General features: G+C 44.3%; 2 protein-coding genes across 9 annotated transcripts; one reads left to right on the plus strand and one right to left on the minus strand.

Annotated features, from left to right (window-relative positions):
• Positions 1-1,476: 1,476 nt before the first annotated feature.
• immt (inner membrane protein, mitochondrial (mitofilin)) lies at positions 1,477-14,224 on the plus strand. Of its 6 annotated transcripts, none has more exons than XM_042075389.1 (14): positions 1,477-1,685; positions 2,883-2,956; positions 3,196-3,391; positions 3,783-3,951; positions 5,199-5,327; positions 6,346-6,459; positions 7,067-7,200; positions 7,847-7,950; positions 8,704-8,839; positions 9,694-9,823; positions 10,482-10,702; positions 11,885-12,016; positions 12,242-12,371; positions 12,904-14,224. In XM_042075389.1, the coding sequence occupies exons 1-14, from the start codon at positions 1,644-1,646 to the stop codon at positions 13,509-13,511; spliced, it is 2,319 nt and encodes a 772-aa protein (XP_041931323.1). In that variant the 5' UTR covers positions 1,477-1,643; the 3' UTR covers positions 13,512-14,224. The 6 variants fall into 6 exon arrangements, with proteins under 6 accessions (XP_041931323.1, XP_041931322.1, XP_041931321.1 ...); XM_042075388.1 differs by having other exon boundaries at positions 6,349-6,459; positions 10,479-10,702; XM_042075387.1 differs by having other exon boundaries at positions 1,478-1,685; positions 10,479-10,702.
• A 49-nt stretch (positions 14,225-14,273) lies between these two features.
• Positions 14,274-21,830, minus strand: ptcd3 (pentatricopeptide repeat domain 3). Of its 3 annotated transcripts, XM_042075395.1 has the most exons (24): positions 21,717-21,830; positions 21,452-21,504; positions 21,322-21,361; positions 21,080-21,125; positions 20,917-20,985; positions 20,645-20,749; positions 20,372-20,495; positions 19,517-19,629; positions 19,233-19,309; positions 19,011-19,098; positions 18,862-18,922; positions 18,665-18,747; positions 17,945-18,089; positions 17,702-17,752; positions 17,417-17,506; positions 17,203-17,231; positions 16,985-17,091; positions 16,734-16,812; positions 16,525-16,615; positions 16,305-16,390; positions 15,806-15,954; positions 15,417-15,458; positions 14,568-14,726; positions 14,274-14,431 (listed from the first exon to the last, which is right to left on the minus strand). In XM_042075395.1, the coding sequence occupies exons 1-24, from the start codon at positions 21,824-21,826 to the stop codon at positions 14,386-14,388; spliced, it is 2,043 nt and encodes a 680-aa protein (XP_041931329.1). In that variant the 5' UTR covers positions 21,827-21,830; the 3' UTR covers positions 14,274-14,385. The 3 variants fall into 3 exon arrangements, with proteins under 3 accessions (XP_041931329.1, XP_041931331.1, XP_041931330.1); XM_042075397.1 differs by lacking the exons at positions 14,274-14,431; positions 14,568-14,726; positions 15,417-15,458; positions 15,806-15,954 and adding an exon at positions 15,969-16,095 and having other exon boundaries at positions 16,270-16,390; XM_042075396.1 differs by lacking the exons at positions 14,274-14,431; positions 14,568-14,726; positions 15,417-15,458; positions 15,806-15,954 and adding an exon at positions 15,981-16,200 and having other exon boundaries at positions 16,266-16,390.
• Positions 21,831-21,874: the final 44 nt, after the last annotated feature.

Here is a 21,874-nt window from a genome sequence, read left to right on the forward strand (position 1 = left end):
TCATGGCTAATAATAGCCTATATTAATTTTGCCAACTTTTTAGTTTTAGTTTACCGTGGTGTATGACTTTAAACAGCTAGTGTGTTTGGTATGATGATCAGCTCCTCTAATGCAGGGTAGGACTACGTTTTGAAAAACATACAAATTCACCTTGTTCTTGCCCCATCTGAAATTACTCCGCTACTTTTGCTGCCTCCATCCTTTTTGTATTTGTTGTGCAAAAAAAAACGTTGTATATGATGGCACTGAAGTCTTAAGCTAGTGAATTGGCTAACAGTGTTAGTTGGTAACCAAATAGCACATTGCGCTACACGCTGCGTAGGCTACGTGCATTCTCTCTCCTGCTGATTTGCGTAATATTGCAAAAGTTGAAAAAAATAAATGTGTTTATTGTAGCCTACAGAAAATAAATAGCCTACTATCATACTGTCAGTTAATTGGCTACAGTGCAGTGAAGAGTTTGGAGAGTAAAGTTATAGGGCAACTTAAAGTTTTATGAAAATAATTTACGAACCAGAACATAAAGGCCATGAAGCTTCTATTTCTTGCAGCTGTTAAAACACTAGATAGTTTAAATACCCACCAACATTCGTTTTTGCAGTACAGATTATTTTTTAGTTATTTGTCTACTAGGCCTAGCCTTCTGGCTGATTTATCAAACGAGTGCTTTCTCGTTCGTCCTCCGCAAACTACAGGTGTTTCGGTAGAGAGCCATTGAATAAGCGATGCCAAGCAATTTCTGTAACACTTTTTGTGACATTCAGCAAATATCTCCTCATTTAATGTAAGTTCCTTCGGACAATAGGCCTACGCGTTCTACTCTACGTGCAGTTGTCCTCCATCTCAGTTGCATCAGTTTTCTAATTTTGAAGGTTCTAAAATATGACTATATGCTTCACTGAATCATTCTCGTATTCTTTCATTTGTCCAGCTAACTTTTCCATTGAAACTAGCCATTTATGATGGATTACACACTCGACATTCTGAAATGTCCTGCACGATCAAGGCCAAATTAAGTTATCACGCAGCCACTGTGTCAGCACAGCAGCATGAGCAAAGATCCTCCGCTTTAACCCTCTCTGGCATGAGTGCTGACGGTGACGGTGCGTTTCTGATGTCAGATTATTATGTAGGCTAGCCTACTAGACTGTTCTCACGTTGCAGCGCTTTACTTATATGAAGTAGCATTAATCAATATGAAGGGCAGAGGGGGGGAAATCCTCACCATCCCCCCCTACAAATCGCACCCTGCTTGTCAACATAATGGTTTTATCTTAACAACGTTTCTAATCTAGAATAGACGCAATAAAATTAATAATATCACATTAGGGGTTAAAGGCCACTATCTCAAAACTACAGTAGGCCTAGGCTACTTTGAAATAACATAGCCTACAAGACCTTCGGCGTTCATCACAATGTTCATCACGTACATCTTAAACTATGAACTTGTGACGTAATTTTTCGCAGTTGGGCGTGCCTAGGACGCATGCGCTCCTTTTCTGTCACTCGGCTAAACGGTGGTAGGGGAAATCTACTGTGTTGGGGGCACGACAGCATATGAGGTGTATTATCTTATAATGTTATAGTGATCGGAACCTCCTTCAGTTCCTTGAAACTACGACGCTAAGGGAGTAACGACCACAATGCTGCGTGTCTGTTTGAAAGGGGCAAATGCAGCAGCTCGGGTAAGAACTGTGTGGCAAGCACTGACTAGCATGCTAACCAAACGTTACTAGCCACACTGGGAACGGTCATCCAGTGACCCATTCACAGGCCTAATTTAGTTACCTGTTGTCAGTCAAGGGAAGCTGTTATTGTCGCTAAAGGTCGTTAATAATTAGTTGTGGGACAACATTGCATGCAAGTTATAAGTAAAAGGTTGTACTCGTGTAATATTGTATTTGTTTGAGGTTAAGCGGCTTGCTGTTATCTATTGCCACCTTACGTAAAGTGCGTAGAAGCTACTTTCGTAGTGGAAAGAGGCGGATCCCTCAGGTGGTATAAAAGGGTTAGCAAATGAAAAGACGGATCTCTCATGAGCGGCATGATATTGCTCCAATGTCTGTCCTGATAGAAAGAATAGCTACGTAAAATGCAGCGGTTTGTGCGTGATTCATATTTTCTGTCATTCACTCATGCCTTTAACACTTGGTTTCTGAGTTAACAACCAAGCATTCCTTTTTTCTGATTGCATATATGCACAGTTTGCAGAATATACATAACATTTCATACCAACCAGATTTGTGATTTTTTAAAGAGAGCAGGATGTTTGTATAGTTCCCATGAGGAGGACGTGACCTTGTCGGTGAAAAAGTTCGCGAAGTTCCTTTCGAAGCTAACCTTTCCCATAAATGTGGCCCGACCTAGGCATTATGTAAACATTTTTGATATTTTTTCTTTACTCTGGACGGCGGTTTTTGTCAAGGGCCGAACGCCTAGCAAAGCTAACATTAGCATATGCCACGGGTAACGTTAGCCAATGTTAGAATTATGCTCGGTCTGCATTCTGTTGTCCGTTTTTTACGTTGATACTCAAGATAAGTTATCACTAACTGTCTAAATAAACCTACAAGGCTATCTAACGTTACCTTATCACATCTAACCATCGTGAACAGCATCATTTTCGGGGCTCCCAAATCTCATTGGGAAACTATAATCTTTTACTGATGACATCTCGACAAATGTAACATGGATACAATTTAATTTATTGCCATATAATATCCGTTTTGTCAGAATAACATAGGAGCACTGGAAGCCTTGTAGCCTTAGCATGCAGCCCACTGAAACCTGATTGGGAAATATTTAATATTTCTCATGGTCCTATGGAAATGTAATGACGGTTGTCTGTTGGTAATGACACGTCCTCTGTGTTTCCCTCCTAGCAATGTCTCTGTGGGAAAGTGGCCGCCCACCCCTTGCAGCACTGTCGTCGGTACACCTCAGCAGGAGACTCCGGGTAAGCTATGTGCAAACGGGAGACCCTCAAGGATGGGGACGGGAACAGCTTGTACTTTAAAGCTGTTAACAGCGTGTTTTTAAAGGTTACTGTATGTGATTGTGTTGGCTGAGTAAGGTGAAGTTACTTCTAATTAGTCTTGTTAGATGCTCATTGTTTGATTTTTAGGTGGGAGAACTTTGTGGTTATTGATATTGGTGTACGCAAATTAACAGATTATTTGTATGTTTTGTTTACAGAGTATCTGCAGGCAAAATTGTGGCTGCCAGCCTTCTCACAGTGGGCGGTGGGCTTGGTGGTACAATCCTCTATGCCAATTGGGACCCCAAATTCCGGTCCAATGTGGAGAAAACGGTTCCTTATTCTGACCAGGTGTTTGGGATGACCATAGGTCCCCCTCCACCTCCACCTGTCATCCCTATTCCAAAGAAACCGGTAAGATTCCAGTCACAGAGGTAGTATCTTGATGTATACCTGTAATGCATTGTGTATTGTCTTTAGATTTTTCTATACCATTAGAGAGGCACCGTAGCCGAAACTGAATTTCTTGTGTGCTTTAGCACACTTACTTACTTGGCCAATAAAATAAAATAAAATAATATCAGAAGAATAAAAGAAGAATTTTATTTGCTGCATTGCATTATGCAGACCTAAAGAATTGTGTTAGTGGTATGTTAAATCATGGTTTGACCAAACTACCAACACCAGTCAGATTGGATAGAGGATGAGGTCTAATGCTTGTCCTGGCGTCAGCAACACAGCTGTATGTCACAAGGGCACATTGTTTTCTTGGGTTTTTACACTGTTTGTACAAATGTCCTGGCAGGCAAAAGTAGAACCCCTGCAGATCTCTTCGGTGTCTGAAGCCACTAAGGAATCAAAGCAGCCGAAGAAGGAGAAGAAAGCCAAGGAGGCTGCCGCCCCTGAGAAGCCTCCTGCGGTGGAGGAGGCCGCGGCCCCCTCTCCTCCTCCACCACCTCCACAAACAATTGAGGGTGAGCACACTAGGGAAACGCTCAGTGGTCATCCATGTAAGCAACGTCTAGTAGCCAGTGAAAGTGTAGTTGACGTAGTTGCAGGGATGTCAGTCGCAGAACTGGAAAATATACGAAAAGATGTCCAGAGCAATTGTTAAAAAGAATGTAATTTTTGTAAAAGTTCAACTTCAACTGATGCACAATGGTCATTCAATGTGATTTTGTTGTGGTTGGGGCCATGGAAAAGTCATGGAAAATTTAGGCTAGTTGGTTTGATAGTTGGGAGTTTTGTAGGTTGATTCCTCAGTGATGAAGTGGTCATGGAGAGTCATGTGATGGCAGGATAAGGCTTTGTTTAGCTGTTGAGCCAAACCGAGGAAGATCCAGTGACATGTCCTAGGGCTGTACTATGGTTGTTGTATTTCATATTTCTAGCATTTTGTATTATCAATGAACATCACTCTTGTGGACTTTCTTCAACTGGAGGTTCAGGAGAAAATGGTTCACTGTCACTCACTGATCTTGGAAGCCAGACACACAAGGCAAACCTGATCTGGCTGAAGCTTGTCAGGCTGCAGGCGCACCCTTGGTTTGTTTAAGTCTCCTGATTGATGGGTTCTGCTGGGCTGGGTGTTTCTGCTAGAGATCCTACAGGCAGGAGGGAATGATGACCGCTGTTAATATACACTATACACTCTACAGTGATCTTATGAAATTCATGCAAGCCAATGTATAACAAGGCTTGAGCCATTCTTCACTCTTTAAATCTTGTTTTATACAGATTATAAGTTCTTCCTTGAAATCAGCCTATCCTATTAATTCCTCATACTTGTCCCCAGCTGTATTTTATTAATCTGCATGATTATTTTTTTCTACCACGAGTTTGTGCTTCAGTAAAACTGCTTCTATCGGGTTGAGAAGTTCTTTATAATTTCAGGTCAGCCATGTTCGTACGAAGATAGGCCAAATTGCTGCCTCATGAAAGGCATTCTTTCACCCTTTCATTCAGTGGTGTTGAAGTCTGTGGCTCTAATAATGAGTCAGCTAACTGAGTGATAAAGAAGTGATAAAAAAGACATTCAAACACAACAGGAACCTGGAGACTGATATGTTGCTTTTCAAAAGGGTGGGGTTCAGTTCACACCTCAGATAACATTTTGCAGTGGTTCTGCCGTCGTGCACGTCAGTTTTAGCCTTCCCCACTGCAACCTGTGTCAGCGTGCGCAAGGTTCCGTTCCGCTCTTGACGCTCCCGCTGTGTTGCAGAGGCCTCCGCCGAGGCGGCCCACATCCTCTCTGCCATCGGCGAGGTGCCCTCTGTGCCCGCCCCGGGCACCAGCGACCAGACTCCGGCCGAGGCAGCGCCACCCGCTGCCCCTCCAGCAGAGGCTGCAGGTCTGTGATGCGACCTCTGACCGCACGCTGACCTCTTCTCGACCTTTCACTTTTGCCCTTCGCCACTCACTACCCTTTGCAGGACAGCCTCCAGCTCCAAACACGTCTTAAAAACCGGCTTCACAGACAAGGATGTGAAGTCCCTCAGGTTCAACATTACATCTTTACTACACAGTCAAATTAGCTTGAAATGTTATCATTACATTGTATCATTGTATAGTCTTCATGGACTACATGAAATATGAACTTGTGGGCTAAATTGGCACGTTGTTACTGCTCTGAAATGGAGCTTGAATCCTTATCTGTGGATACCAGCACAAGCGTGTTTTGGGTTGTGACAAGATTAATCTCGTCTGATCTGGAGTTGCTGAACTGCAAATGGCACTCACTGTGTTGCGCACTTAGCTGCGTCTCTTTCTCTCTCTCTCTCGCTCTCGCTCTCGCTCGCTCTCAGCATGTGGCCTCAAATCCATCCTCATCACGGTCATCAGCTAGCCGGATTTCTCACTCCCTGCACAACTCTGTCCTGTCGCATGCGCTCCTTGTGTCTCTTCCCGGGACACGTCAGCTCACCCTCCTCTGTGTTTTGTCTGGTCTGGTGCATGGGTGTGATTGCCCTTCACTGTGCTTGGAGAAACAACACTACACAACACCCTCTGCTCATTCCCCACCATCACTAACATGGAAGTGCCTGCAAGTTCACGCATTAACACACATCTCACACAGTGTGCATCGTATCTAAGTGTGCATTATGTCAGTTCATTTTCGATTGTGTGTGTGTGTATTGTAATGTATAAGTGGTCATGGGACACGGATGGCACTGGCTTTATGCTGGGAACACTGGATATGGGTGTGTACCAGTGATTTGACTGCAACCGCAAGTGGTTGTGTGTGTTTGTGAAAGCATGTGGATAAAGCATACTAGTGTTTGTCCGTACTCAGTGTCCTGGCTTACACTCTCACAGGTAGGGTGTGTGAAACAGGAGGATGAACTGAGTGTCTGTGTGTGTGTCCGTAGCAGGGGAATGTCACGAGTGTGCACATCATGAGCCTGCACTGAAAGAACGGCCAGCAGAGGAGGTGACCGCACTCCTGGCTGCAAAGGATAAGGCAGAGCAAGACACCCTGGCCTGTATGTGTCCAATATACTCTCTCATACACACACACACTCTCATACACACACACACACACACACACACACACACACACACACACTCTCATACACACACTCTCATACACACTCACACTCTCATACACACACACACTCTCATACACACGCACACACACTCACATACGCCATTGGCTGTTCAGTAGCTGAGCACACATGCACCAGCATATGTACAATATTACACTTATGCACATATACTCAAAGCCTACACACTCAGAGATGCACAATACATGCCACTTTTCTGCATATACTATTTTTGGGTGTCCCAGTACACACACACACACACACACACACACACACCTTCACATATCACAGGTGATGGCGTTGCGTCCACTGCATTGGTGGTTTTGTAATTCTGCATTTGTGTTCAAGCCTCCCTCTACTCACCCTCTCTGATCAGTCTCTGAGTGATCTCTAACTTCCTGTGTCCTCTTTGGACTCTGCTGCTGAACTGGCCCTCTGCTCTGTGCCTCTGCATGGCCTCTTAGCCTGGTGCTGAAGTAGCCTCAGTTTTGCAGCCTTGCTCCGTGGTCTTATCTGTCTGTGTGCCCCCCCAACCCTCCATGTCCAGCTCTCTCCAGCACTCTGGACGAGACTCTGGGCAGCTCCGCTAATGTCACGATGGCCGCCATCGGAGCCCAGGAGGCGGCTCTCTCGGCAATCGCCGTCCACACCCAGAAGCTGAAGGAGGCCATGGATGCAGAGGTGAGGCCCGGCACTGAACAGCCACCACACAGTGTCCTGATGAGACCTTAGCATTCCGTATTAAATAAGAGGGGGGGGGGGGTTATATTCATCCTTTTTTGTGTTGCTGCTGAGAACAGACCAATGCTGAGGGTAGTTGTGGGGTGGTAGTGGAGGTGGTGAGGGGTTGTTGGGGTATTTTTAGAAGTCCTGCAGTGGACAGTTGGGGGGGACTGAAGATATGGTGTCCAACTGGCCCTTTAAGTGCTCAGAGGGTGCTGAGTGAGAGGGCAAGTCAACAGGGCAGCCATCTGTACAAAGCCAGCGCAGTCCAGATAATGTCCTCGCTTATCAGGCTCCTTTCAGGAAGTCCCCAGAGCTTCTGCGCTAGTCCTAAAAAGAGTCTTGTGCTGTTCTCTCTGTGTGGAGTGTTTCCAGGCAGTGGCAAGTGTTCCTGTCTAAAATGTCAAATGTCACAAGTGTCACATTCTCACAGCACATGTTTGAAAAAACTCATAACCCTTCATAAAGATGCTAACGTTTAGCTAGTGGGAGAGGTTTTATGTGCCTGGAATGAGACGTGTCTTCGTGCGTGTGCGTGTGTGTGTGTGTGTGTGTGTGTGTGTGTGTGTGTGTGTGGTGTGTGTGTGTGTGTTGTCTTTGTCAGGGGGCCCCGGATAAGAAGTCTGCCCAGTGGAGGGCGCTAGAGGAGGCCCTGGACCAACGCAGCCGGTCTGTGGACGAGGCAGGAGCCGCCCTCCTCAGAGCCAAGTGAGTCACAGAGATGCCACACCACACACTGGTCTTATCTCGCACACCGTAGGAAACAAACAGTTTCTCTGTTGGGAGATGCCAAACTGAAGCAAAGCCATGTAGTAGTGGGGCTCAGATATCTAAAGCCCATTGTTTGGAAAGTTCAGCTTTGCAAGAGGTTGATGCAGTGGTTTATTAATGAGATGTTATGTAAGGGATAATGTATAGAACGCCGGTCATTATTCGGAAAATAAGTCCCTTCAGGGCGGAACAAGACCCCGGGGTCCGGTTCGCCCTGTCGGGACTTATTTTCCCAATAATGACCGGCGTTCTAGACATTATCCTGCTTATAACACGGCTACTTTTCAAAACGAAATAATAAACTCCCCACGATATGACTTTAGCCTACATAGCCTAGCCTATTTGTTACCGTTCATCGTGGCATTTGCTGAGAAACAAATAGTTTGCAACAACACACACTGAACTTGAATCAAACATTCTTTAGAACACAGCTGATCAACCTTCAGTCTGCTTTCACTTTTGAATGAAGTTCCAGTCCGTGCGTAGTGATATGAAAGACGTATCAGAAGCACAAAACCCGTTGCCATTGACAGCGGTAATTATATGTTTGCAGCGGTAATTACATGAAAATATTTTACCGTAGAACTTTGGGAAATCCCATTCAAGCCAATGGAGCGTTCTACTTGCCTTGTCAAGAGCAGTGTAATAAATGAGGGTAATGTGCCATCACTGTGTGTGTGTGTGTGATAGAGATGAGCTGGAGAAGCTGAAAGCAGTGATCAATGCTGCCAAGGACTCCAAAATCGACGCAGCACGACCCCAGGTGTTGGCCGCGGAGGAGAATCTGCACAACATGATTGTAGACCTGGACAAAGTGGTGGGCAAGGTACCGTAGGCCAGTGGTTTTCAAAGTGGGGGCCGCGAGGGGATACCAAGGGGGCCTCAGCAAGTTGGAGGGAAAAATAAACTGACTATTAATAAATGACTCATATCTGAACATATTTCCCATGATAATGACTGGGAATAATAGTAGAGTGATGGCTCTCATATAGCAGAAAGCCCCAAATAACATTTTTACACACTGTATGCTCCATCGCGATGTGGTTGTGGCTAAAATAATTATTAGGATTAGCTTATTATGTATTTTTACATTTGCTGTAGTATTGTCGATGGGTTTCATTAATAAAACATCAAGGGGGTCCCTGGCCAGAACCTAGTGGTATTTGGTGGAAAAGTTTGGGAACCCCTGCCGTAGGCCATCCTTTCATCCCCACCATCTCCCTGGCTTGCTCACTCTCTTCACCTCTTTCCTTCATGCTCTCTCTTTCTCTTTTTCCTGACCACTTCTCTCCTCACCTTGTGCTCCTCTTTCCCTTTCTCTCTCTCTCACGCTCGCGCTGACTCTCTCTCTCACCTAAAAAAGCTTGTTTAAGTAATGAGCTCCAATTTCTATCCAGGGATGTTAATCCCTCCTATTAACATTGATGGATTTACAGTTGATACCTTATCAAGCAGAAGGTGCATGCACAGCCAGAAGAGACACCTATTCTCCTATTAAAGGCAAAAGTGTAAAATGCTTGGCCTGCTACCCTGGTCTTCTGTGTTGTGTAACAAAGAATGCCTAGTCATTTGTGAGGTTTCAACTGCACGTCATGCTTCATAGCTCATGTTGCACAAGACTATTGTCTAAACTGTACACTAAGTATATTCTATATCTACACGTGCTGTTGTAATCCGCAGGTCCAGGCTGCCCAGTCGGAGGCAAAGATCGTCTCCCAGTACAGCGAGCTGGTGAACGAAGCCAAGGAGCAGTTCCAGAAGGAGCTGGACAGCATCACACCAGAGATTAAAGCCAGCTGGAAAGGACTTGGTAAACACACACACACACACACACACACACACAGACGACAGCTGTCAAGAGCTCCTCATATTGTAATACACAGGTAGTCTTGGCAAGCGTTTATCAGGGGTTTCATATCACATGCTAGCATGCGCTTTAAGTTGATAATTAAATTAAAGTAATTGGAACGAGACGCGTTGGCCATGACAGGAGGCTGGGCTGCTGGGCTGCTGGGCCTGAAGAGGAAACTGCACATGGGTGTTAAGGCTTCTACATACCTGACGCACCCGACCGGTAGTGCGACAATGTGACGTCAAAATGACGTAGATCTCTCTGGCGTGCCAGGGTTTGTAAAATGTCTGGTTGTAGGCTCAAGTCATGTTAAGCCGTATGCTGAAATGCAGGACATAAACTGTATATATTATATACAAATACTATATATTTTAAACTAAGTATTATGTTGTATATCATGTATGTATGTATGTATGTATGTATGTGTGTGTGTGTGTGTGTGTGTGTGTGTGTATATAGTGGGGAAGAGGAGACTGGGTCCAGCTGAAATTTGTGTCCTTCCTTTTGAAAGCCCTTCCAGTTTCCCATGAACCTCTACAGTTAACCTCTGACCCTCCTTCCGACCTTCCTCCTCCTCCCCCTCCCCTCCTCCCCCTCCTCCCACTGCCCTCAGCAGGCAAGCTGAGCACGGACGACCTGAACTCTCTGATCGCGCACGCGCACCGCCGCATCGACCAGCTGAACCGCGAGCTGGCGGAGCAGCGCGTGCGCGAGCAGATCCACATCGAGACGGCGCTGGAGCAGCAGAAGCTGGAGCACCAGAAGGCCCTGGAGCAGGCCGTGGTCACCGCCCTCGAGCACAACCGCGAGGAGATGCGCCTGGAGCAGCAGAAGAAGGTGCGGCAGCAGCAGCAGCTGCTTTACGGCTTTTGCCTACATTGTGCTGGAACTTTCCTTCAGCTTTCAAGTGCCTTGTATAAATATAACGAAGGTGCCATCAGGGTTCCCACGGGTCATGGAATTTTGGAAAGTCTATTCCAGACATGGAAAGTCAGGGAATTGTATCATTTTTGGGACAAAGTCATGGAATATCAGGGAATTTTGTTGTAGCAGTTTAAAATGTACTTGCCGAAAATAATACATTAATTTGAATATTTCCCCGCAGAATTGGAGTATATCTGGTTATTCGCTTCACTGCTTGCTTGAGTAGCCCAAATTTATTTATTCAATGCCCATTTATTCATCGCCCACTCTAAAAAAGTAAAAGATTCTTGAACGCTATGCTGCTACTCTGAAATCATTGGTCAGTATATTGTACAATTTATGATATAAAGTTAGTCATGGAAATTCAGGTTTTTTGTCAGGCAATGTCCATGAAAAGTCATGGAATATTATCATTCTTATCACTTGTAATATTCATAGTATTTGTAGTAGTAAAACGGTGACTGTGGTTTAAGCTGCTGTAGCTGTGTGTGTGTGTGTGTGTGTGTGTGTGTGTGTGTTGTACCTGTCAGGTGGTAAATAGGCTGCTGTAGCTGAGTGTGTGTGTGTGTGTTGTACCTGTCAGGTGGTAAATAGGCTGCTGTAGCTGAGTGTGTGTGTGTGTGTGTTGATGTACCTGTCGGGTGGTATATACTGTAGGCTGCTGTAGCTCAGTGTGTGTGTGTGTGTTGATGTACCTGTCAGGTGGTATAGGCTGCTGTAGCTGAGTGTGTGTGTGTGTGTGTGTTGATGTACCTGTCAGGTGGTATATAGGCTGCTGTAGCTCAGTGTGTGTTGATGTACCTGTCAGGTGGTATATAGGCTGCTGTAGCTGAGTGTGTGTGTGTGTGTGTGTGTGTGTGTGTTGATGTACCTGTCAGGTGGTATAGGCTGCTGTAGCTGAGTGTGTGTGTTGTACCTGTCAGGTGGTATAGGCTGCTGTAGCTGAGTGTGTGTGTGTGTGTGTGTGTGTGTGTTGATGTACCTGTCAGGTGGTATAGGCTGCTGTAGCTGAGTGTGTGTGTGTGTGTGTTGATGTACCTGTCAGGTGGTATAGGCTACTGTAGCTGAGTGTGTGTGTGTTGATGTACCTGTCAGGTGGAGGAGGTGCGTGAGGTGATGGAGGCAGAGATGCGCACGCAGCTGCGTAGGCAAGCGGCCGCACACACAGACCACCTGCGCGACGTGCTCAAGGTGCAGGAACAGGAGCTGCGCTCGGAGGCTGATGAGGTGAGGAGACGCACACACAGTCTTCCACTAATTCTCTATAACCCTTATGCTCCATAATTTACAAATGTATATATGTACATAATTTGTCATAGAATCTGGTAACACAAAGTTACTCAAACATCCAAAGCCTCAAACGTTCACAAAAGCGCCACTCATATACAGTACACCACCCTCTGTAGTATTTCTGTTATTTCACCTGCTTGTTTGTTTCTGGCTCTCGCTCAGACCCTGAAGAATAAGATGCAGGAGCAGGAGACACACTACCGGCGAATGACCCAGGAGCAACTGGACGCCTTCACCCTGGACATGAACGCAGCCTACGCCAGACTCAAGGGCATGGAGGAGTCCATCGACAGTGAGTCTCACACACACACCCCCACACCCACACGCATGCAGCTCTGCCCTGATAGATGGTCAGACTGGACCGGTGATCTAGTGTCAGGGATAGTGTCAAGTGGAGTGCATTAGGGAGGGAAGGGGGATTAACTAATAAAAGTCTATCTGGCCACCAGATAATATAACACATATTATATCTTACATATAACATATATTATATCTTATATTATATCAAAACATCTTCATAAAACTAATATAAAATAATAGAAATGTAATGGTTATTTGAATTTAAATTTTTTTTTTTTTTTTTTTTCCAAAGGACCATGTTAATTCTCAGTTTCCAAATTTGTAAGTTAAGTATGATGGGACCACCCTGGAGCAGATTAGTGGATTCTGCATAACAGTGTAGGCACCCTATTTTCATAGGCCTTAGGGCAATGGCACCTTATTTTCATTGGCCTTAGGGCAATGGGTCCCCTGCATGTTCATAAGCTTCATTGGCCTTGGGTCCCCCGCTTGTTCGTGAGCTTTCTCTCTCCCACTGCCTCTAGGTCATGTGATCGCTGAGGAGGAGGCTCGCAAGGCGCACCAGCTGTGGCTGTCCGTGGAGGCCCTCAACTACACCCTCCGCACGGCCGGCGCCGACGCGCCCACCGAGCCCCTGGAGTCAGCCGCGGCCGCCGTGCGCGAGAGCTGCTCCGACAACGAGTTCGCCCAGGCGCTGGCGTCGGCTCTCCCCGCCGAGTCGCTGAAGCGCGGCGTCTACAGTGAGGCGTCCCTGCGCGCGCGCTTCAGCGACGTGCGCCACCTGGCCCGCCGCGTGGCCCTCATCGACGAGACGCGCAACAGCCTGTACCAGTACTTCCTGTCCTACTTGCAGGCTGTGCTGCTCATGGAGCCCCAGCAGGTGGCGCCCCCTGCCAGCCTGAACGCAGACGACCTGGACACGTTCAAGCTGCTGTCCTACGCCTGCTACAGCATGGAGCGCGGCGACCTGGAGCTGGCCGCCAAGCTGCTCAACCAGCTGCGGGGCGAGCCGAGGCGCGTGGCCCAGGACTGGCTCAACGAGGCCCGGCTCACGCTGGAGACGCGGCAGGCCGTCAGCCTGCTCTCGGCCTACGCCAACGCCGTCGGCCTGGGAACCACCCAGGCTCCCTGAGAACGCCACGCCGGAAGGCACCAGAGCTAGCCGGGTAGACGGGGAGAGAGTGTCCAACGGGAGACGACGTGAGCTGTATATTTTACAAGTGCCGAGACTCTGGCCCCAGGTCGCCACGGGAAACGCCTTGATGCATCTGTGCCCCTCCTGCTCTCCTGAGATTTTTTTTTTTTTTTTTTAAGAGTCAACGGAACGATATCAGTCAGAAGTCCCGAAGCACTTTTTTGTTGTTGTTTTGTTTTCATGTTTTCCAACAAAGTGGCATTAGCCTGCAAATCTAAAAAATTGGTAACGTCAATGGCCTACCTATCACTCGAAACTCTCGGAATGAGAACAAAGTGTTCTGAATGTTTAAGTGTACCTCATATGCATAAATGAATTTCTCAAGAGTTAGCCATTGTACGGAGAGAACAAAAGAAAACCACTCCCTCTGTATAAGAAAGCACCCATTCACCGATTAACTTTGGAGTGTGAGCTTAGCAGATAGATGGGCCGTCCCTCTCACACGAGCTAGGTTTAACGCGTATGACTTGACACTAGCTATGTTCACCGTTTCAAGCCCACAAATGTAAGGTTGTTGTTCAATTTGATGTTCTTTCTGGTCAAGCAACTGGCTCGATATTCAGTAAGGATCCTGATTGTCCATGTTTGTCATGCTACAATTCTCCCTAGTAATATTGGATACTAATAATAAATCATGGATGTTGTGAAAATCGTGATTCTTATTGCCTTCTTTAAAACAAAAACGTGCTGAAACACCAATCATGGGATTGGTATTAATCAATTTCTTTATTATACAGAGCTCTCAACATACATCATTAAATGATCGTGCACTGGTAACAGTTAAATCACTTGGAAACGGGGGACTGCTTCCTCATTTGCTATCGTCAGAAGAAAACTCCAGTGATGACAGAGTTGCCCTGAAAAAGAGAGAGAAAGTCCATTTTAGAACGGTTACTGTTGAAATTTGAAACAGTTCACAAAATTGACAAATTGACTGTAAACGGTGCACCACCAGCTTCAGTAGGACACCTTGGCAAGAGAGAAGTTGCTTACTTGTGATCCTTGGTCAGCTCAAACTCCTGCTCGACCCGCTCTATGAGCGTTGGGGTGACGGGGAGGCAGTAGGTGGCCGCCAGCTGCACCAGCTCCACAGCTTGGTCAGCGTCCTGAACCTCCTTTATACTCGACAGGAAGTCCTCCATCAGGGCATCGCTGGACATGCAGAGAGGGGAGAGTTCATGATTGCATGTTCAGTATGTGTCTGATATGACGAGAGAGGAGAGTTCATGAGGTCATATCAGACACGTACTGAACATGCAGAGAGGGGAAAGTTCATGAGGTCATATCGGACACATACAAGGAAATAACTCATCTTTTCCATGTGTATTCTACCCTAAACCTACAGTTGGGTAAACACTTTTTCACACTTTAGGGAATTAATATATTCCGTCTTCCTAGATATATCTACTCTGTAGAGCAGTCATTTGTAACACAGTCCCTTTACCTCAGGGCATAACATGTGATGTATTATGCAGGGTTCCCACGGCTTTGTTGTAGCAGTTTAAAATTTACTTGCCAAAATAGATTAATACAAATATATTTCCACTCAGAATTGGTGTATATCTGGTTATTAGCATTACTGGTTGCTTGAGTTGTGGTTAGTCCGATTTTGTTTATATAATGGCCATTTATTCATCTTCCATTCTAAAAAGGTAAAATATTTTTGAAGGCTATGCGACTCTTCTGAAATCTTTGGTCAGTACCGGTAAATTGTACCCTTCATTATATAGTAGGTCATGGAAATTCAGTTTTTTTTCAGGGAAGTCATGGAATTTTACATTTCACTTAGAGTGGGAATCCTGATTGTTTTTTTATTTCGTTTAATGACTGCAATGTACTCACGTTGGGACTCTGTTACTAGCCTTGAAGAGCTTCAGCATCTCCCTGGTGTCACACAAACAAACAAAGCAAGAGTGAGCGTCTCCATTAGGAGAAGGCCATGGTCAGGAGAACTACTAAACTAACAGTCCTGAGGGACTAGAAGAGCTTGTAGCAATTAGCTCGATATTTCTCATGTATTACTAGACTTAATATGAAATGTGTAATTATGAATTTAAATTGATTTGACTTTAAAATATGAATTTTATACTAATGTCATGTTTATTATTAAAATAATTATTGATAAAATAATAATTGATAAAAATGTCTCCTAAGTAAACACAAACACAAGGAAACGTATGCTTATTAACAATAAGATGTATGATATATATATTATATTGACCACAACTTACCATGCTTGTTGCCTTTCCTGGGCTGCTAACAGTACAGATGTGATGCTGCCCAGAGAATTGGCTGTCCACTCCAGAACTGATTTGCCAAAGTCATTAGGAATGTAGCGCCTCTTCACATCCAGGGCACACTGTGCAAAGGACTGCTGAACCTTAAGGAGTGCAGGGGAAAGAGAACTCCAGTTGGCTACCAGCACAAGACTTCAGTTAGTCGCAAATTACAACCTTGACGTCGTCTTTGAAATCTGACTATGGTTTTTCATTATCTTGTTGTCAGGGCCAATTTTCTGTGCCTGAAGTTTTACAAAAGTTCAAAGTTGTTACATACATACAAAATATCAATTTTAAAATCTTAAAACAGCCCTGCACACGCCTATATTGAAATTGAGGCACAGTGCCTGAGCAAACATGAAGTACTTTTGTACTTCTCCACATAGATATACAGTAGTTTCTATGCCTCTACATACCACTGTAATGCCACTACTTCCTGTGACCTCTTTACCTCAGGACTTTGCTTCTCCCTGGCCATCAGAGACAGCATCTCCTCCACTAAATCCACCTTGTTATCATGACCCAGCTGTTTGATATCTGTGTTGGATGAGAATAGAGAGATGTTTTCATCTGCAAGAAAGCCCTCTTGGAGCACGGAACACCACACCAAGTTATTAGTATTCTAAACGGTAACATTCAAAGCAGGTGTTTGAAGTGTTGCCAATCAATACCTTTCCATATCTGTGGGATGAGATCAAGTCTGCCGTCTGTGTCAAGTGCTTGAAGTAGATCTCGCATTCCTTGAGAGTTTGGATAATACAGCTGAATTTGATACAAAAGAAGAGTTTTCCGTCAGGTGATAAATTTGCTGTGTGTTTGTGATTTTATTACAGTCATGTATTGTAGGCCTGATTTTATTCCACCCAAGCACTGCACTTACAGATGGGATCAGCTCCTTGTACCACTTCAGGACCACATCTATTTGCTCCATCATGCACAGCAGGTTGAAAAATCTGCCACTATACAAAGAAAATGAGAAAACTTAAGAACCTTCCTTACTATTCGTCAGATAACTTCATCAATTGAAATCTCCCACACATCAGGAACACTACACAGTAAAAGCATAATAATTACAGCTTGCTGACAGTGATTAATGTAATTGATGACAGTTGATTGATGAAATGCACTCACTAGTACACACTCTGTTGGTAGGAATCTCCCATCAGTCTCCAGTTGTCTCCCACCTGCAGTAGGCTGTGGACCCTGTAGGCCTGCTCCAAGTCCTTATGGTCCAGACACTGAGGAGAGAGAGATGTGCTTCACTAACTTGGCCCCACTCACACTGGACTGTAAGATGTACTAACAACATGCTGTGAAAGTTGTGCACTGCTTCAATAATCAACACTTACAACTCTCATGGCGTTCAGGAAGAACATCACTGTGAATTGAAGAGAGTTTTTTTTTTTTTACTTGGGTTGGTGGATGACTTGGGTTGGTGGTACATTATATTTAGATGTATACTCACATTTTTATAGCTTGTATTTTGGAAAGGGCATAAAAAAGGGTTGTATAATATCGCCACAACATTACAGAAGTGTTCTAAATATGGAGTTGAAATCATACCATCATCTGGGTCCTGGGGCTCAAAGCTTTTTCCAGAAATTTCATTCAGCACATCCTGTAGGATCTCCGTATGACCTTGAGAAGAGGCAGCTGAGAGGGAAAGCAAATGTCAGACGTCTAAAGCTATTTTTCTAAGCCAATACCTTGACCTAGCTATATATTTTCAGGAAGACTTCCAATAACATTGCCTTACATGCTTAGACAAAAGTTTTAAAGTTTTATTTGTGTTTTTTTGTATTATTTGTATTATGTTGACCAGACATGTCTGTACACACACACACACACCTGCTTTAAAGAAAATGCCTAGGATGTGGTCATATGAAGCCAAACTTGGTGCTGGAGATGCAGAAGAAAAAATGGTTAGACAAAACAAATAAAATTGAACACACACACACAAATAAAGTATTTTGTTTACTGAAGTTGTGTCAATTTGGTTCAATACCGGTACTTCTTTTAAAAAGACACAAAAAAAAGCACCTCTAATGTCATTATTAAACAAATAACAGAGCACAGTAGGCATGAACTGACTGATGCCGAGGGCCTTCATCTCTCCGATGATGAGGAGGGACTGTGATCTGGCCATGGAGCCGCAGCGTCTCAGGGCCTTCAGCACGGCGTTGAACGTCAGCAGGTTCGGCCGCACCTTCTGTTCCGCCATCTGCTTCAGCAGCTCCTACACACACACACACACACATATGCATGCGAGCACGTGCACGCACGTGCGCGCGCACACACACACACACACACACACACACACACACAATATTGCTTTACAGATTATGTCTGTGCCAAGCATCATGCTGGCTACAACTGCAAAATAAGACACTTTCATGCTACTTAATCTTTTCACTTGAGTAGGATGGAATAAAATTGGGGCACCCGTGGCCTACTGGTTAGGGCTTCAGGCTTGTAACCAAAGGGTTGCCGGTTCGATCCCCGACCAGTAGGAAAAATGTGGGCGGGGGAAGTGGTTGAGCACTGCTCTCCTATATGCCCACATCCACGGCTGAAGTGCCCTTGAGCAAGGCACCTAACCCCTCACTGCTCCCCGAGCACCGCTGTAGGCAGCTCACTGCTCCGGGTTAGTGTGTACTTCACTTCACTGTGTGTTCACTGTGTGCTGTGTGTGTTTCACTAATTCACGGATTGGGATAAATGCAGAGACCACATTTGCCTCACGGATCAAAAGAGTATATATACTTATACTATACTATACTATACTATATTTAAAAGCACTGGAGGACGTACCAAAATCAGCTCCCATTTCTCAGCGTACTTCTCCCTTAGCTCAGGGGCAGCTGAAATCAGGGCGTTGAAGGTGTTCACATCAGCTGCAAGAAACGATCACACACAAGAAATCAGCATAACTGTTTTGGTCAGCAACAACGAACCAAAAGCCTCATGATTTAAACAGAAGCTAAAAGCTAAAACCATCACTCACTCACCTGTCAACCGATTATTCTGCAAGTCTGTGTAGACATTGAATGCCTTGCTGTAGGCCCCATGCTGCAAATTCAGAATGCACACTTAGCAATATACAGCTTGACTGAAATTACTGGAGTGAAAATACTGATAGGGCTGCTGTTAAACATACCTTAACCATTCCTTGAACCAGTGCCCCATATGATCTACTGTCCCGCTCTGGCATGAGGTTAAATATCCTTTCAGCATTGTTATTCTCTCTGCGCATAAGATACAAAGCAAGTTTCACTACATGAGGAGAAGGTTTTTAAGGTTTCAAGAAACGATATGAATCTTGTTACAATTCATCATTTTCAGCAGCAGGGCCATTAAATGCAGGTGTGATGGAACTAACCTCCAAATGACCTTTATGAAGTCTGATGCTCTGCGTAATCTCCCTTTCCTCTTCCTGGGGTCATCTTGGACCTCCTCCTGAAACAAAACATGGAGATGTCAAATCTGAGATTTTGCTCTTCATGGTAAACATATATGTATGTATGTGCGTGTGTGTGTGTGTGTGTGCGTGTGTGTGTGTGTGTGTGCGCACATTACGTGTGTATAATTACATTCTGCTACCAAAAATACACCCTATCCATTTAACTGTGAGTACATATAGTATAAAAGTGGTCCATCACCTACCACTTCCTCTGTTTTTTGTTCAGGATCACTGTCATCTGTCTTTGGGTCCTGGTCACCATAGAGACAGATCAGGTCCAACAGGTCATTGGTGAGATCCAGTGGCAATGTAGTGCCTGGGTGGGGATTACACAGGCACCGATCCAATCAGCTCAGTTCCAAAATGTTATTTTGTGATTGTGCCTTTTATTTTCAATCAATAAACAACAGATATCATACAGATAGAGCATACAGATGGGAATAAAAATAAAATAAAGTGAAAGACAGACACACTGTCTTTGCAGTCATACACCCAAGAAAAACTATGTAATAAAATGAGCCTATCCAAAGTTGCTTCAAGTTTGTATCTACCACTGCTGTAAAATAGCTTTTTTTTGCAGCTGTGACGCATCAACACTTTTTGTCACATAAAGAAAATTGGTACTTTGAATCATCCTTCTATAATAGTAAACAAGGGTCCAAATATAGACCTGTAAGATCATGTAACATACCAAGCAATCATATACTTCCAGAATAGTTGAATCATGGGACAGTCTCAAAACATATGTAGAAATGTACCGTCAGTTCCAAAATGTTGTAGTGATACAGCTAACACAAGCTAGAGTAAATTGTCAATACACACTGTTTGAGTTTAGATATTTATTCCTACAATATATTTTCTAAGATAAAATGCCTGTCGGACTAGCTATCACTTGTTTGAAGTTACCAATCCAATAAAAAAAACTCTCTTTACTAACATCTAGTAACTATATTAACCCAAGCTGTATGTTGTGAGAGAGCTGTGAAAGAAGTGATCAGTAATGCTATAAAGAATCCATCTAAAACCATGCATGCTTATGTGTGCTTTGCTTTCCTTACCAGACTGCACTAGCTGATCGTACATGTCCACAGCAGCCTTGACCTTCCTCAGTAGGATGCGCTCCACCAGTGCAGCCTCAGATACTTCCTCAATCTGGAGCTGGAAGGTCTCTGGCATCAGACACTGCCAACCAGACAGCACAATGGTCATGTTGAAATCGATGTAAGAACAACCGTTTAGAAACAACTGGAGTTATGGATACAAATCACTCTAGAAATGGCCTGGGCTCTATAGCAGTAAAGGCTTTGTCCAAGACACCCATGATCACTCACTGGAATATGCGGTTCCGCAAAGTCCTTCTGGAAAAACTTGGGGTTTGAGTTGATAAAGTATTTGGCGGCACCTTTACCAGACTCTTGCGAGAGAGAGTATAGTTTCTGTAGAGAAAAGCACAAACATGCTATGAAAAACTAGCACCAAAAGAAGAAGACAAAACATGTTTCCCCACAAACAACTCCACCCAGACTTTGCCTTGATTCAGATCAAAGGACTAGGAACCAGAGATTAAGGGTCCAAATGCATACTACATAATATAATTGCTCACAAATTCTCCGGAAGTTCTTGGGGTGAGGTATGGGTCATCCTGGAACATGTAATGCGCTGCTGTAGGGTCCTGGGGAAAACAAATTATATGTTTTATTTTACTTCTAACAACAAGCACAACAAACAAACAAAATGGTAAAAGGCAACGCCTCAAAACTACATACCCTTTTTACTGTAGATGCAAGTGCCTGCAACACAGCTTCTTTACTCCTATTGTAAACAAAAACAAAAACAGGCAGTTTAACTTGTTTTCAACATTCAGTATGCCAAAACATATTTTGAATCACACAACCAAGCCAACTTCCTTGCAAGTGTAAGCCCATGACAAACCCATTTCTGATTTTGACATTATCATATTATATTATCTTCCACTGATTGTTTTTTTTACAACTTGTACCATACATACCATGTTTTCTTTCTAGGAATGACAATTTCGTCTGAAGATCCTGTAGGAGTAGAAACGATAGGTCAACAAGGGAATACACAGGCTAGTTTATTCTATTGAAAGGCTACTTCTAGGCTACTTCAACACGTACCCTCTGATGCAACTGCAATTTTCTGGAGTGCAGATGCCGTCCATGCAATATTTCTAAGGAAGAAAATAGTATATAACACTGACGCGTGCTAAAGATATTACAATGTCAGTCAAGTTATTTTGACAATTAAACTATGACCCTGTGTAGATGCTGACCTCCAATTCATATTATGTAGCTAGGGTGTCAGATGGCGTTATAAAACAAATGCATCATGGTAAGCCATCAACCGAAAGATGAAATGGTTGCTTAGGTATAAGTTACTTACCTTCGAAGACATGTTTGCTCCAAATTATTCAGAAACCTTAAACTGTTATTAAGAATATGACGCCCTGCGTGCATACTGGGGGACGCCATTTTGACATATGCGAAATGCATTGTTGGTAAGGATGATACTACTTTAGTTGTATTGAAGGGTGGACATGA

This window comes from Alosa sapidissima, chromosome 20, assembly GCF_018492685.1.
Source record: "Alosa sapidissima isolate fAloSap1 chromosome 20, fAloSap1.pri, whole genome shotgun sequence".
Classification (NCBI taxonomy): domain Eukaryota; kingdom Metazoa; phylum Chordata; class Actinopteri; order Clupeiformes; family Clupeidae; genus Alosa; species Alosa sapidissima.